At 41.7% G+C, this 15,948-nt stretch overlaps 1 protein-coding gene across 1 annotated transcript in view; it reads right to left on the bottom strand.

Moving 5' to 3' along the window:
- Window positions 1-1,875: 1,875 nt before the first annotated feature.
- The window catches only part of KIF3B (kinesin family member 3B), a 39,623-nt gene continuing 25,550 nt past the window's right edge, over window positions 1,876-15,948 (bottom strand). The window contains 4 exon segments of the mRNA XM_072800528.1: window positions 1,876-5,270; window positions 6,160-6,338; window positions 8,577-8,682; window positions 9,277-9,390. Of these exon segments, the coding sequence (XP_072656629.1) occupies window positions 5,174-5,270; window positions 6,160-6,338; window positions 8,577-8,682; window positions 9,277-9,390 (496 nt within the window). The 3' untranslated portion in view covers window positions 1,876-5,173.

The following is a 15,948-nucleotide window of genomic DNA, read 5'->3' as shown; positions in this document are numbered from 1 at the left end:
CCCGACGTGGGACTCGATCCCGGGACTCCGGGATCACGCCCCAGGCCGAAGGCAGTCACCAAACCGCTGAGCCACCCGGGGATCCCCTGGCTAATGGATTTTGAATCATTCGACATTAATAATTATTTAGGCTAAGCCAAGCTATGGTTTTTAACTCTTTTTGAAAGAAAGGAAGTTATGCGAACATTACATATAGTTTGAAGGCGACTTATAAAGAAACACAATTAAAAATCCTTTGCCTAAGTCACATAGGATGCTATCCTTTCCATGCTCTTTAAATTTGTTGGTTTGTTGTTGTTGTTGTTGTTGTTGTTGTTGTTTAAGTCCTGTGCTATAATTTTTTCCTGAATAGTTCTCCTTGCTTCCCTGTAGTGAGGGTAAAAAGGACTAGAGATGCCTTCCTGTGAAATTCTGCTTCAAGACCTTCACAGACTCCTTCCCTCTCCTCTCTTACCCAGCTAATTTCTCATACTCTTTGTTTAGTTTTTAAAGATTTTATTTGAGAGAGAGAGAGTATAAGCAGGGGGAGAAACAGACTCCCCACTGAGTGAGAGCCTGATGTGGGGCTCGATCCCAAGACTGCAGGATCACAACCCGAGCCAAAGGCTGATGTTTAACCAACTAAGCTCCCCCCCCTTTTTTTTAATGAGTTCTACACCCAAAGTGGGGTCTGAACTCACAACCCTGAGATCAAGAGTCATACGCTCTACCAACTGAGCCAGCCAGGTCCCCCAAATCTCTCATCCTTTAGATCTCACTGTAAATGCCATTTCTTCAGAAAGCCATTCCCTTACTTACTCACCCAATCCCAAGTAGGACCCTATTAGTCTCCTATAAAATGCTACAATACCATTTCATGGTATCTGTCATAATTTGTGATTATACACTTGTGTGCATTTTTTTTTTTTTTATGTGTGCATTTTGTTAACATCCTGCCTCCCTCCTCATTAAAGTGCAAGCTCTGTGTGGGCAGGTACCAAGACAATATTGCTCACATCTCTATACCCAGTGCCCAGAACAGTGTGGCATATGGTAGGAACTTAACATATATTTGTTAAATGGTTAGCAGCTTTTCTGTAAAGGCCTAGGATTTTCTAAACATGATATGCCCAGTGGCAGCTTCTAGTTTCTTGGAATACAAACTATTCATAGTGTCTTCTGAACACAGGGCCATGTTACAACAATAACCACATTTTTAAATGACTGCTATAGTCCACAAACTTGTGGGATGTTTCTTTAAATGCATTGCTAATCTTCACAATGGCCCTGCAAAGTGGGGATTACTACATCATTTTATAAGCAAAGACACCAAAGTTCAGAGTGGTAAATTAAATTCCTCACAGTCACCTAGCTAGAAGGCAAACACAATCAGAACTCAAACCCAGCTCAGAGGCTAGAGTCTGTGCCCCTTTTTCTCAACTCTCCAGGAGTATTGTCCAATAGGCCAAAGCATATGAGAGATCACAAGAACAACCTGTGGCCCATTTCTGGTATTTCTTTTTTTACCTGATGGTAAATAGCATAAAATATTTTTGCGTTAAAAAAAAGGGGGGACACAACTTAAAGTATAATATGGAATGAACTTAAAGAAATTTTGAACCCAAAACACAAAAGTTCAAAAAAATGCCACTGCCGGCTGCCCAGGCCTATCTCAGGAACCCCCACAGAAACACATGAAAAGCCCTTGTCACCCTTTCTTCATTTTATGTCCCTTTACCTTATTGCTATTTTTTTTTAATGCCAGCATCCCAACTCAGTCTTCATTTTCCACTCCCACCCTCCTTTCACTAGAAAAGTTTAAATGTTTAAAGAAAGTGGCACATGTCAGCCACTGGCATGTCATTTTCAAAAGTGTTAGTCATTTATAAGGACACCTTTTTGTAGGTACAATAAATCTGATTGATTTTTATTACACATCTTAGTTTAGAGTCACTTTTACATTCCTAGACAAAGAGATGATACAAATAAATATCAATTGTAAAACTTAGAGCCCAAGTATTGGCATATTCTTTGTCTAAAAGTAGCCAAAGAGAAGGTCAAGCTCAATAGTAACTCCAAAGAGCCATAAAGCCCACTGCCTCCTGCCTGCCCCAGGATCACTCCTTTCATAAATAACCTCAAAAGCATTTCATTCAAAATAACAAGGGCGGGGAGAAGGTGGCAGATTTCCAAACAGTACCAGACAAAACCATGCGCAGTAGACAACAGCCAGGCCCACTGTCCTTATCCAGTTCCCTCTGAGCATTTTGATTATGGCTTTTAGAGTGTATATTAATAGCCCCATTTTCATCCACGGATGGTGTTGAGATGGCCCAAGGTGTTGTTTGCAATGAGCCTCGACTGTAAGTGGGAAATGTGAGGCAGAACTGATACCCCATGTTAACAGGGAATCAACACTTCTCAAAAACTCGGCAACAATTCTACATTCAGTGAGGGAGGACTTACAAGAGTCAGACAGGAAAAGCAGAGAGTGGCCTAGGCCTGAACTGTAGAACTCTCTGACGCCCTTGGTCATGGAGGTGTGGGTGGTACAATTCAAGCAGCATGCAGGCATTCAATGGGGAACAATCCAACATTAGGTCAGAGTCTTAAGAAAGTGCTTCATGCCTAGGATTTGTGGCCTTGGGGTCTGAATCCAGGGATCTGGGAGACAGGTGACTTTAGAATATGAAGGCAGATACATACATTCTTATTGATCAGAGCAAAAAGGGGCTCGATGAAGGTTGCACACACAGTCTTAAACTCCTTCTCCCAGGTGATCTTCTTAGAGCCTGTTCAGACTTGTTTCCAGACTTTGCTGGCTGCTCCTGCGTGAAGACCCTCAGATGGCTTGGAACATTCTAGTGTGACTACAGACATGAAAACCAGGTCGGTCCTCTACACATTTGGCTCAATTCAGAGCCCAAAGCAGCAGCTTTCTGGTAGCAGTAAGCCATGCTCCTGTCTGCTCTACTCAAATATTTATCGGATCCATTTTGAGAGAAGAAAAGCACCAGAGACTGCTTGGGGAGGGATAGCTCCACCTCCTCACAGCTGTTTATCTGCTCTCACGGACTGCTGGACGAACACAGCTGTGTATAAGGCAAGCCTGTTTTAATAACCCTGCCTGCCCACTTGGCTTTCTCTTTCTGCCCTTAGAAAAGTTCCACGGTCACTCAACCACCCTTGCTCAGAATAGCCACCTTGAGACATCGGTATTAAGGTATGGTGTTATCTGCAGTGTTCAGTTCTGATTTGCTAGATGAATATTTTCAGCCTATGGAATTCAGACTAGCTTTGAGGGAATGTGGTGCAAGAGGCAGGTGTAACTGGCAGATAATCATTTCAGACTATCCACCTCATCATTTGGTTCCTGTTCAAGCAGGTAAGTTCTTAATAAATATGAAGCAGGGTTTGATCCCAAGAAAGATGAGGGAAGGCTCCATTATGCTCTGGGAATTGCTGAAAAGGGCTCTGGGTTTCAGAAAGAATGGTAACTAAAAAGGAGATAAGCTGCCAGATGCCAGATCTCCATTTGTAGAATGCTAAGACATTGCACTTGGTACCCCCTCTTTCCCATGGGTTCTGATCCAGAAATGTGCCCTGGGAACTCAGCAGCGGAGTTAAACTATAACTCAAGGCCCACCTGAGTCGCCACCTTCCTGAGGCACCGTGCCAGCAAGGTGCGCCAGTATGGCAGACCTAGGGACTCGTACTGTCCCCTCAGGCTTGGCTCATGGACTCAGACACTCACATGGGAGCACTTCTAGCCTGGATCAGTCATTCAGTGGGCCTTTAATACAGACAAAGGCAAAACTGCACGTTAGTGTATTTCTAACACTGGGCAAGTCCTTGGTCTCTCTCTTCCAGACACACACGGACACTCAAAAAACACAGGCACCATTGTGCTTGCACACCCACACACTTAGGAGTTTCTCTAGGGGAGGAAAAGTGAGCAACATTCACCTAATGACCAACATAAAATGAAGCTCTGAATTTCAATAATACAACGAACTAAAACTTATGAACCAAACTAGTGTATGTAAATGGGAATTCCTAACTCTCTCCTCTGAGCTTGTTCAATGGTGCGGCCACTTCTGGCCACCATGTTTGGCTCTGCCCACAGGGAGCCACAGATCTAACCTCAGGTGAGTGTTCTGCTGGCAGACAGGACTCCTTCGCTCTCATTCATTATATCTTCCTCTCCCACCGCTCCCAAGTCCCACGTCTCTGTCTCTGCACTGCCTAATCACCCTCATGCAAACAGGGAACAGAATGGGGAATTCAAAAGTGCCACTGTATGTCTCATTCCCCTGACTCTTGTCCCATCAAAGAAAGCAGAGCCAGTCTCTTTTCTCATAAAACAGGCCCACAACTGAGCATGCTCTGGGGGCAGAGGATGGGCCTAGGCAGGGACACTCAGAGGATATCTGCAAGGGAAAAGATGGTGACAAATGAAGAGTAAAGTGACACAGTGTATGGACATGGCATCAGCTTACAGATTTACGGCTTTATGGTCATGGTTTTAAGGTTTTAAAGAAGCTATTTCCCTGAACTCTCTAAGGAGGCAAAGGGAATGTTGTTTCTATTGCTTCCAACATTCTTGGAAAACATTTCTTTATTCAGCAGATCCCAAAGGCCAATCAAGCCTATCGGGGGCTTGGATCCAAATGAGAATTCTCATTCTACCGACAGGAACAAGCACCTATTCAATTCTAGGGCTTTTACTTTTCAACTTCACTGTCATTTTATCCTGAGGCTCCGAAGACTGGGTCCTGCTCAGGTGACTCCTGATTCTGCCCCGTTGTTCAACAAGAAAGGAGCCTGGCACAAAGAACAGGCTAGAAAAGGAGAGGGGAGAGGGAGGGAGGGCGAGGGAAGGAAGAAGAGGAGGCAAGGGAGAAGGGAAGCAAGGTCACTGGTCATTCTCTTGCTTTCCACTTCGACTAGCACACTTTACCTTACCCATGCATTTCTGAGATGCTAATTAAAGGACATTTCCCAGAGTCACAGCGTGCCAGATTAGGACAGCACGCTTCAACCAGAGTATGGTGGTTAATCTGCAAAGAGGCCATAGCTTCTCCCCAGGGGCACGGTTCTGAGTTTGGGCTTGAAGTCCTCTCTGCAGGTTTTTGCTCGTCTCTTCTCTCAGAAGGCAAATGCTATTTACACCCTGGGAGAGGAGGAGCTGGCTTTACTTTGGAACCAGCCCTCGAGACTGTGGATAAAGCTGAGATGCAGGGGTTCCTGAGGAAGAGGAGGAGGATCCCGACTTCCTTCCGCTTTTAGGCCTGCAAGAGTCAAGCACATGTTTACATGTCATGTCCCATCTCTGTTGCTGACACAGATCATGTTCTTTTCTCAACAAGTACCCTTAGCCTTTCCTCAGTGGCCTGAAAGCCAGTATACTTTCAACTGTAAAACCACCAGACTGGCATAGCCTGATCCTCTGTGCATGGCTAACACAACCTGCCAACCCAGGCATGACACCTCAGGGAAGGAACCTGCTTCTCAGCCACTGTCCTTCCATTTAAATCGGATCTTGACTATCTTCTCTGAATTGGTAAAAAATACTGTTTGCATTCCATTTTTGGTTTTCACCTATTTGTTGTCCTTAAGTTTCTAATCCAAAGTTTAATAAGGCAGAGTTTCTAATTTAGCACCACATTAAGTACTTGATAATGCAATGGGTTATTTAAATGAGGTAAATTCAGCACTGAGGCTCGGAGCCTGGGCTGTGGATTTAGACACACGTAAGTTTGAACCCTAGCTCTGTACTTCCTTCCTTAAACTTGGCTACTTTGTAAAATTCTGACTTAGTTTTCCAATCTATAAAATGGGGTTACTGGTAATATTTACAAGTTTGTGTAGACATCATTAAGAGAATTTTTTTAAAGCACTTAGAATTGCCTAGTACCTGGTAGGGACCAAAGAACTGTCCTTTATTTCACCAGAACATATACTCCTCATGATAGGACCCGGGGCACATCAAGCATTCCAGTGTTCATTAGATTTGACATGATGCCCAAGCCATAAATATTTGTGGAATATATGAATACACATAGGAGTAACATGGCAATACTTTCTGGTGTGTTCCGTAAAGTGTTGACAAACCTTTACCTTTATTTGTCCTTGTTCAAGCATGTTCTGCATAGCCATAGGCCATCAAAAGCCACTCACCTGGCCTTGGATTTCTTATTTGTAGTGCTTTCAAAGGATGATGCGTCCACCTGTATCTCATCTTCATCCTGCAGAGCCGCATCCAGTGCAGCCTGAACTTTGGGAGCAATGGCGGGGCCCTCGTAGTCTCTGGTGGTCCGGCTGGGCATGTCCAGCTCTAACAGCACGATGTTTTCTGCCTGCAGAAGCACAGCCATAACCAGCCAGGCTGGCCTCTGATCGATCAGACAGAGAGAACAAGCAGTCCTGACCCCCTCCAAAAAACAGAATTGCACATTTCTTGCTACTCAGAGCCTACCAAGCGCCTGTAGTGACACGGTTTTATAACTTTTTCCTGGTGAGGATACAGATGTTTTTATCTTTTCTCTTGGCTTTCTTCTATTTCCTTTTTTAAAAAAGTGTTTTTTTGTGTGTGTTTTTTTTTTTTTTTAAACAATGAACATATATTATACCCTAAGGGGAATAAGCAGGGGAAAATAATAAGTAGAACCCACTTACTGCAGTCAATGTGAAAACACAAAAAGATATAAATAAGAAGATATTAATCACTGACCATTTCACCACCTACAGCAGTTCTCATGAACCTTCTGGTGGCCAAGGGAAGGAGGCAGGTAGGGAGTACATATGTGGAAGGCATGTGGCAGTGTGTGTCTTGTAACCATATTTTATAAATCATACTGGGCCCTGCCTCATAACTGGCCTTGTGGCTGGATTTCTTCACTTGATAGCCTGTGGTGGGCCTTTCCCTGGCTCCTACATACTGAGATGAGTAAGTAGAGGGAAGAACAGCCATGGTACACATCTCCTCCTTCAGCAACTCCCACCCAGTCGAGTCCAGAGGGGGCAGAAAGGTCACTGCAGGGAGAAGGTGGAGAGATGGAGTGGCTCCATCAATCAATTTTATATATTGAGATGCTGCCTAAAATTTTTCTTAATGGAGCGGGTCCACTGCTACAAACTTCTGAGAGCCATTGCTTTAAATTCTACCTTTGGATCAGGTTAGCCCCCTGGAAATCCACACATTTTGATTTGTAGGCTTTGAAATCACGTTTTTGTTTTGAGACATGAAATAATGGGCAAGAGATGCACCCTCTGAAACTTCAAGGAAAATGCTTCTGAGGACCCTGATACATTATTCACCTTCCACTACAGAAAGCGCCCCCTATTGTGATTTTTTTTGCTTTGTTTCCTTTATTTTTTTTTTTATTTTTTATTTTTTTTGTTTCCTTTATTTTAAATAACTCAACACCAGGAAGAATAGCACCTGAGGGACTAATTAATCCCAATCTGCTCTCCTTTGGTGGCCAAGGAAGACTCAAAAACACATTAAATGTTTCACATGAGAATCTATCCTCAAAAAAAAAAACAAAACAAAACAAAAAAAAAACTCCAAACCCACAGATTCCCTATTAATATAAAATACAGATGAAGAGCCTGAGTGGCTCATTCAGTTGACTGTCTGCCTTCAGCTCAGGTCATGATCTCAGGTTCCTGGGATTGAGTCCCGAGTTGGGGTCCCTGTTCAGCAGGAAGTCTGCTTCTTCCTCTCACTCTGTCCGTGCCTCTCCACTCGTGCACATACACTCTCTCTCTCTCAAATAAATAAATAAATAAATAAAATCTTTAACAAAAATAAATAAAATAAAATACAGATAAGCAAAAAGAAGGCAATTTAAACTGAGTACACTTCCATTAACCAGAGATAATCAGTTCACATTTTGATACATTTTGCAGCAGCTTTTTAAATTTCATATGTAAATGTCTAATACCGATTGTTTTATAACTTAACAATGTATTGTGTCTCCTGGTTCATCCACTTACCAGCTACCTACTAAGCCATAGGACCTGCTACACAGAGGAGGTAGGAAGGTTCAATTAGAGAAGCAATAAAGTGCTGAGTACATGCCTAGCATACAGCAAGTAGTTATGAGTAGAAACTTGCACAGTATTATTATTGTAAAATATGTTTGGGTCAGTAGTCCTCAATTACATCACTTTAAATAACAACCTGACTGACCCACATTCCGTTAAATGGAAGTAGCCAAAGTTCTTTAGCTTATCTCCACCTCCTGTCATTACATGACTACATTCCCTCCAGCCTTCACACAGAGCCATTTTCAGGATTCATGTTGATGTTTACTAGCCATTATCGACAGTATATTTGTACCCTCCTCTTTCCTAGTCCTAATTTTCTAAATCTCATTCTATTTTACCTTCTTTTTCATAATTATTTGTTCTTTTTGTTACTTAGTATATTTATTTCTTATTTTGTTATAATTGTTATGTTAATATAAATGTCCTCAGGAACCTCTGGAAAGAGTCAAGATACGAACTCTGCAGAATGGTGCCTGAGGGTTTATATAAATCTAAACTCCTTGAAAAGAGATAGGAGAGAAACACAAGGATGATCTTCTCACCCTATATCGGGCCTCTGGACGAATCATCATGGACATTCTTGCGTGTTGGCTCAATGGTCTCTTATACCCCACAGCTGAGACTGGCCGCTTCATCATCTGCTGATTCCTGGAAATGGACTGCAGTGGTTAAAGCCCTGGCTGGAGTGTGTTCCACAGTCCCAGGACCGTCCTGTGGAACCATCTGTCAGAAGACACTGAGCCTATTTAAACAGAACCTAAACCTAGTAACTCCCTGGACTGAGGGCTGCCATGCAAATGGGTAAAGAACTGCTTATATTTTCTGTATGAGTCACATTCTTATTTAAATGTGAACATCATGCCTCTCTCTTAAACTGGAAGGGATCAGTCATCATCCAGTTCTTAGATGGCAGGCGCAAAGCTGAGCTGTTAATGTTCCCACCCCCACATCCTTGGCCGACCTTCTCCCATTATTCCAGCAAGACCCAGACAGACTGGAAATCCTCCTCCACGCTGTTTCAGATTGCCATACGATATGACACCCGTCTGGGTACTGCCCCTCCTTTGGCCTAGCATGCTTCATTTGACGGCTCAGTAGGCAAAAACGCAGGAACTTGGGAAAGGTTGTGAATTCACTGTGATAGTCTCCCAATTCCTAACAATACATCCTACCATACCCCTTGGGCTAAGTCTAGCTTATTTTTTCCCCCTCGTCCCCACCTTAAAATCAATAGTGACTTACTCCAGTCTGGTTATAGGATGTAATTTCCAATGATCTTCCTCTTCATCAAAGAAGGATCTATTCATAATTTTACTTTTTTCTTCCAAAGGGATGAAGTTTTCTATAATAAGATGCCTGTAAGAGCACACATACATGAGTGGACACAGGTGGAGAAAGAACAGAAGTGGAGTACTGGCTATACTAGGCATGGGAGTCATTAGATGAGAGTCAAGCCACTCAGCAAACACTCACAGGGCAAGCACTATGGGCCTACCATCAGACAGACAGCTAGGGTACAGACAGGAATGATACCTGGTCCCTGCCTGAGACAGAGAAGTCAGCCCTCTTAGATACAACAGGTGCTGATGGTGGGCTGCTCTAGAACTCTAGGGAGGTCACTTCTGCCCAAGGAGGAGCAGCTTGAGGAGGTGAAGAGACTGAAGACAAGTGGCCAGGCTCACGCTGTACCAGAGTGAACATGTGCTAACAGAAGTGTCTTCTAGGGGCCCACTGGTACTGCCAACCCAGCATATGAACTTCCAAAATGCTGAAAATGGATTAGAAATTAAACGGCCTTCTTCTGATGCCATGGATTGTTGCCCAAGCTAGAAAACTTCCCACTCTCATCACCAGGACAAAGAGAAAGACTGAGTGGATTTCAGTCCCTCAGACCACTGAGAGTAAAGACCATTCTTGAGAAGAGTCTCAGCCTGAGAAGTGTTGGGGAACATAGCAAACAGTGAAACTGGAACCCACTGGGTTGTGTCTCTCCATAGTGATGACTGTCCCCTGCCACATCTCTGCCTTCATACTCTCAAAACCTCAGGACAGAACAATACCAAAGGGGTATTAACGTGGGAAAGATACACAACACACACCACAGAGGTGTAGGGTACTGACCGTGAGAAAGAGGCTGACTCACTGTTTATTCAAAAGATATAAATAAGAGATATAACAATGAAATGAAAAAGGCTTCCCTGGGGAAAAATATTTCAGAGAGATGGAATTTTCTATTTATTTTATTTGAAACATTTAAGAAATTATTTTTTATGACATATATTTGTTTTTTTCTGATTTTAAAAGTCCTATCTATACAGTAGGAAATGTGAAAAATACATCTACATATAATTTCACTAACCAGAGGTAGCTATTATTAATATTTTGACATATTTTGTTCTGATTTTTTTCTAGGTGTACATACCTAGAAAGAGGACACATTTAATTGTAAGAGCTCTTTCCAAATTTAAAACTTGGTCATTAAAGAATCCCTCTGAAAAGCTCTTTCTTTTCCTTTTTCCTTTCCTTTCCCCCTTCCCTTCCCTTCCCTTCCCTTCCCTTTCCTTCCTTTCTTCTTTCTTTCAAATATTTTTATTTATTTATTCATGAGAGACACACAGAAAGAGAGTGAGAGGCAGAGACACAGGCAGAGGGAGAAGCAGGCTCCATGCAGGGAGCTGGACGTGGGACTCGATCCCAGGTCTCCAGGATCACGCCCTGGGCCAAAGGCAGGCGCTAAGCTGCTGAGCCACCCAGGGATCCCTGAAAAGCTCTTTAAAGAAAAATTCCAGCTAGGGGCACCTGTCATGCAACTCTTGATCTTGGGATTGTGAGTTCAAGCCCCAAATGGGTATACAAAATCCTTTAAAAAAGAAAAGAAAAATCTCAGTTGTGGAAGGACTGATGGAGAAAAACAGTATTTTGCAACCCCTAATGAAAGAATCATTACAGACAAATTGTTGTTGGTTGAAACCATTAACTCAGCGGTTCTTAAGCCAGGCTGCATGTTAATATCACTTGCAAACTTAAAAAAATATCTTGTCCAGACCTCATGAGAGACCACTGGTTCTCAAAGTGTGTTCACAGAACCAACAGGAGCAACAACTGGAACCTGATAGAAATGCAAATTCTCAGGCTCCATACCAGATGTACTGAATCAGACTCTGGTTATGGAATCCCACAATATATATTTAACAGGCCCTTCAGGTGATTTGGTACCTGCTAAAGTTTAAGGACCACTGCCCTAGACAAATTAAGTCAGAATCTTCAGGGTGAGGCCTTTTTAAAACACCTCATATAATTTCAGTATGCAGCGAAGGTTGAGAACCAGTGCTTCAGTGCTTGCTTTCTTTTTTTTTTTCAGTGCTTGCTTTCATTTAAAATCCAGACTGAGGGGATCCCTGGGTGGCGCAGTGGTTTGGCGCCTGCCTTTGGCCCAGGGTGCGATCCTGGAGACCCGGGATCGAATCCCACATCAGGCTCCCGGTGCATGGAGCCTGCTTCTCCCTCTGCCTATGTCTCTGCCTCTCTCTCTCTCTCTCTCTCTCTCTGTGACTATCATAAATAAATAAAAAAATTAAAAAAAAAAAAAAAAAAAAAAATCCAGACTGAGGGCAACCTGGGTAGCTCAGCAGTTTAGTGCTGCCTTCAGCCCAGGGCCTGATCCTGGAGACCTCGGATCAAGTCCCACATCAGGCTCCCTGCATGGAGCCTGCTTCTCCCTCTGCCTGTGTCTCTGCCTCTCTCTCTCTCTCTCTCTCTCTCTCATATGAATAAATACATAAAATAAATAAAATAGTAAAAAAAAAAAAAAAATCCAGACTCAGATATTTCTATAGCCTGACCTGGCTTTTCAATAAGCCAACTGTGAAAAAAGTTTTAAAAAGAAAAGGGATTGCTAGGGATCCCTGGGTGGCACAGCAGTTTGGCGCCTGCCTTTGGCCCAGGGCGCGATCCTGGAGACCCGGGATCGAATTCCACGTCGGGCTCCCGGTGCATGGAGCCTGCTTCTCCCTCTGCCTGTGTCTCTGCCTCTCTCTCTCTCTCTGTGTGTGACTAACATAAATAATAAATAAAAATTAAAAAAAAAAGAAAAGGGATTCCTTCAGATTAAAATAAGCTGAAGAGAAATAATAACCAAATGCAATATGTGGTCTTTATATAGATATTAATATGAACAAACCCATAAAATCTGAATATGGGCAAGGCATGGGAGCACACTAAGAAACCAATGTTAGTTTTGTTAGGTGGAAAGATATCACTGTGTATACAAAAATCAATTGTATTTCTATACACTAGCAGTAAACATTCTGAAGATAAAATTAAGAAAAACAATTCCAGGGCAGCCCGGGTGGCTCAGTGTGGTTTAGCGCCGCCTTCAGCCTAGGGCTTGATCCTGGAGACCCGGGATCAAGTCCCAAATCGGGCTCTCTGCATGGAGCCTGCTTCTCCCTCTGTCTGTGTCTCTGCCTCTCTCTCTCTCTCTCTCTCTCTCTGTCATGAATAAAGAAATAATATTTATTTTTTTAAATAATATTTTTTTAAAAAGAAAAACAATTCCATATACAATAGCAAAATAAAAATTATTAGCTATATATTTAACAAAAGAAGTTTACGACTTATCCACTGAAAACTAAAAACATTCTTAACAGAAATTAAAGAAGATCTAAATAAATAAGACACCCCACATTCATGGATCAAAACACTTAACTGTTACGATAGTACTCTCTAAATGGATCTATAGATTCAATGTAGTTCCTATCAATATCCCAGCTGGCTTTTTCACAGAAATTGACAAGCCAATCTTAAGATGTGTACAGAAATGCAAGAAATCCTAAATAGTCAAAAACAGTCTTGAAAAAGAACACCAAAGTTGGAGGACTAATACCTCCTCATTTCAAACTTACTACACAGCTATAGTAATCAAGACAGTGCTGTATTGGCATAAAGACAAACAAATAGATCAGTGGAACAATATTGAAAATTCAGAAATAAACCCTTCCATTTATGATCAACTGATTCTCAATAAGGGTGCAAAGACAGGGCAGCCTGGGTGGCTCAGTGGTTTAGCGCCGCCTTCGCCCCAGGGCGTAATCCTGGAGACCCGGGATAGAGTCCCATGTTGGGCTCCCTGCATGGAGCCTGCTTCTCCCTCTGCCTGTGTCTCTACCTCTCTGTTTCTCTGTTTCTCATGAATAAATAAATAAAATCTTAAAAAAAAAAAAAGGGTGCAAAGACAATGAGAGAAGACCCTTTCAACAAATAGTGCTGGGACAACTGGATATCCACATGCAAAAGAATGCACTTGGAACCCTACTTCATACTATATACAAAACTTAACTCAAAATGGATCATAGACCTAAATGTAAAACCTAAAACTTTAAGACTCTAAGATGACCTAAGAGAATTGAAAACATAAGTCCTCAATAAAACTTGTACACAAATGTTCACAGCAGTTATTATTCATAATAGCTAAAAACAAACCACCCAAAGCTCCACCAACTGATGAATGGGTATATAAAATGTGGTACATTCATACAATACAATATTATTCAACCATAAAAAATAATGAAATATTGATATGTGCTACAATATGTATGATCCTTGAAAACACTATACTAAGTGAAAGAAGCCAGCCACAAATGGCCATACTATTCCATTATAAATTGATATGTAATATCCAGAATAGGAAAATTTAGATACAATACCAATAAAATATATAGATAAGTTGGACTATATCAGAATTAAAATCTTTTGTGCTGCAAACAAAATACCATAAAGTGAAAAGACAACCCATAGAATGCAAGAAAATATCTACAAATCATATATCTGATAAGGGACTTGTCTCCAGAATATAGGAAGAACTCTTACAGCTCAATAACAAAAAGACCCAATAAATTACCCAACTTTAAAATGGGCGAAGGATTTAAACAGACATTTCTCCAAAGAAGATATGCAAATGGACAAAGAGCACATGAAAAGACATTCCATATCATTAGTCATTAGAGAAATGTAAATCAAAACCTCAATGAGATACTACTTCACACCAATTAGGATAGCTATAATAAAAAGGATAGACAGTAACAAGTGTCAACAGGATGTGGGAAAATTGGTGGTGAAAATGGAAAATGAAAAAAAAAACTAAAAAAAAAAAAAAAGAAAATGGAAAATGATGCAGCCATTCTGGAAAACCATTTGGCAGTTCCTCCAAATGTTAAACACTGAGTTACCATATGACTTAAGCAATTCCACTCCTAGGTATATATCCCAGAAAAATGAAAACATGTTCATATAAAAATTTGTACATGAATGTTCACAGCAGCATAATAGCCAAAAACTGGAAACAACTCAAATGTCCATAAACTGATAAACAAACAAAATGTGTGATATATCCATACAATCCAATATCATTCAGCCATAAAAAAGAATGAAGTCCTGACATGCTACAACATGAATGATCCTTGAAAGCATCATGTTAAGTGAAGGAAACCAGTCATAGAAGGCCACTGATTATAAGACACCATTTATATGAAATGTTCAGAATATACAAATTTACAGAGACAGAAAGAAGATTAGTAGGTACTTAGGGCTGGAGGGGGGCAAGTAATAAGGAATGACTGCTAACTGGTATAGGATTTCCTTGGAGGGGGAGGGGGACACAAAAAACGTTTTAAAATCAGATTGTGTGGGGATCCCTGGGTGGCGCAGCGGTTTAGCGCCTGCCTTTGGCCCAGGGCGCGATCCTGGAGACCCGGGATCGAATCCCACGTCGGGCTCCTGGTGCATGGAGCCTGCTTCTCCCTCTGCCTGTGTCTCTGCCTCTCTCTCTCTCTGTGTGTGTGACTATCATAAATAAATAAAAAATTTAAAAAAAAAAAAATAAAAAAAAAAAATAAAATCAGATTGTGGTGATTTTACAACCCTGTAAATATGCATTTTTAAAAATGATTTGTATTTTATTTTATTTTATTCTTTATTTATTTATTGGGGGGGGCGTTGAGGGGAGGGGCAGAGGGAGAGAGAATCTTAAGCAGGCTTCATGCCTAGCACAGAGCCCAATGCGGGGCTTGAACTCACAATCCTGAGATTATGACCTGAGCCGAAATCAAGAGTTGGATGATTAACTGAGCCACCCAGGCGACTTGTATACTAATTTAAATAGGTGAATCAAGGCAGCCCTAGTGGCTCAGTGGTTTAAAGCCACCTTCAGCCCAGGGCCTGATCCTGGAGACCTGGGATCGAGTCCCACGTCAGGCTCCCTCCATGGAGCCTTCTTCTCCCTCTGCCTGTGTCTCTGCCTCTCTCTCTCTCTCTCATAAATAAATAAAATATTTTTTAAAATAGGTGAATCATACGCTATGTGAATTATACCTCAGTAAAGCATTTTTTTAAAACAGCATCATGGGGATCCCTGGGTGGTGCAGTGGTTTAGCGCCTGCCTTTGGCCCAGGGCGCGATCCTGGAGACCCGGGATCAAATCCCACTTCGGGCTCCCGGTGCATGGAGCCTGCTTCTCCCTCTGCCTATGTCTCTGCCTCTCTCTCTCTGTGTGACTATCATAAATAAATGAAAATTAAAAAAAATAAAAATAAAAAAAATAAAACAGCATCATGATCATGTATGTAGATATGCAGGAGTGAGAATAACAGGAAGTTAATGTTACATGAGGTTTTAGAATATTTCTATGAGAGATAAACGATAAAAGATTGTTTATAATGAATCTGGGTGGTGGGTGTTCATTATACCATTCAGAAAACTCTAGTTAATAAAAGATTCCCCCTTCTCAACAGAGGCTGGAGCCTTTAAAAACTTCAAGCAGGTAAGTGTGGAAAGAAACTTAGAGATCATCTGGTCATTCACCTAACAGATGGGATGCGGAGACAGAAAGTGACTCTCTCCAGAATAAACAGAAAACAG

The sequence above is a fragment of the Canis lupus genome, chromosome 26 (assembly GCF_048164855.1).
Source record: "Canis lupus baileyi chromosome 26, mCanLup2.hap1, whole genome shotgun sequence".
NCBI classification, from domain to species: Eukaryota; Metazoa; Chordata; class Mammalia; order Carnivora; family Canidae; genus Canis; species Canis lupus.
The sequence above is the reverse complement of the archived record's forward strand: the minus strand, read 5'-3'. Positions and strand labels throughout refer to the sequence as shown.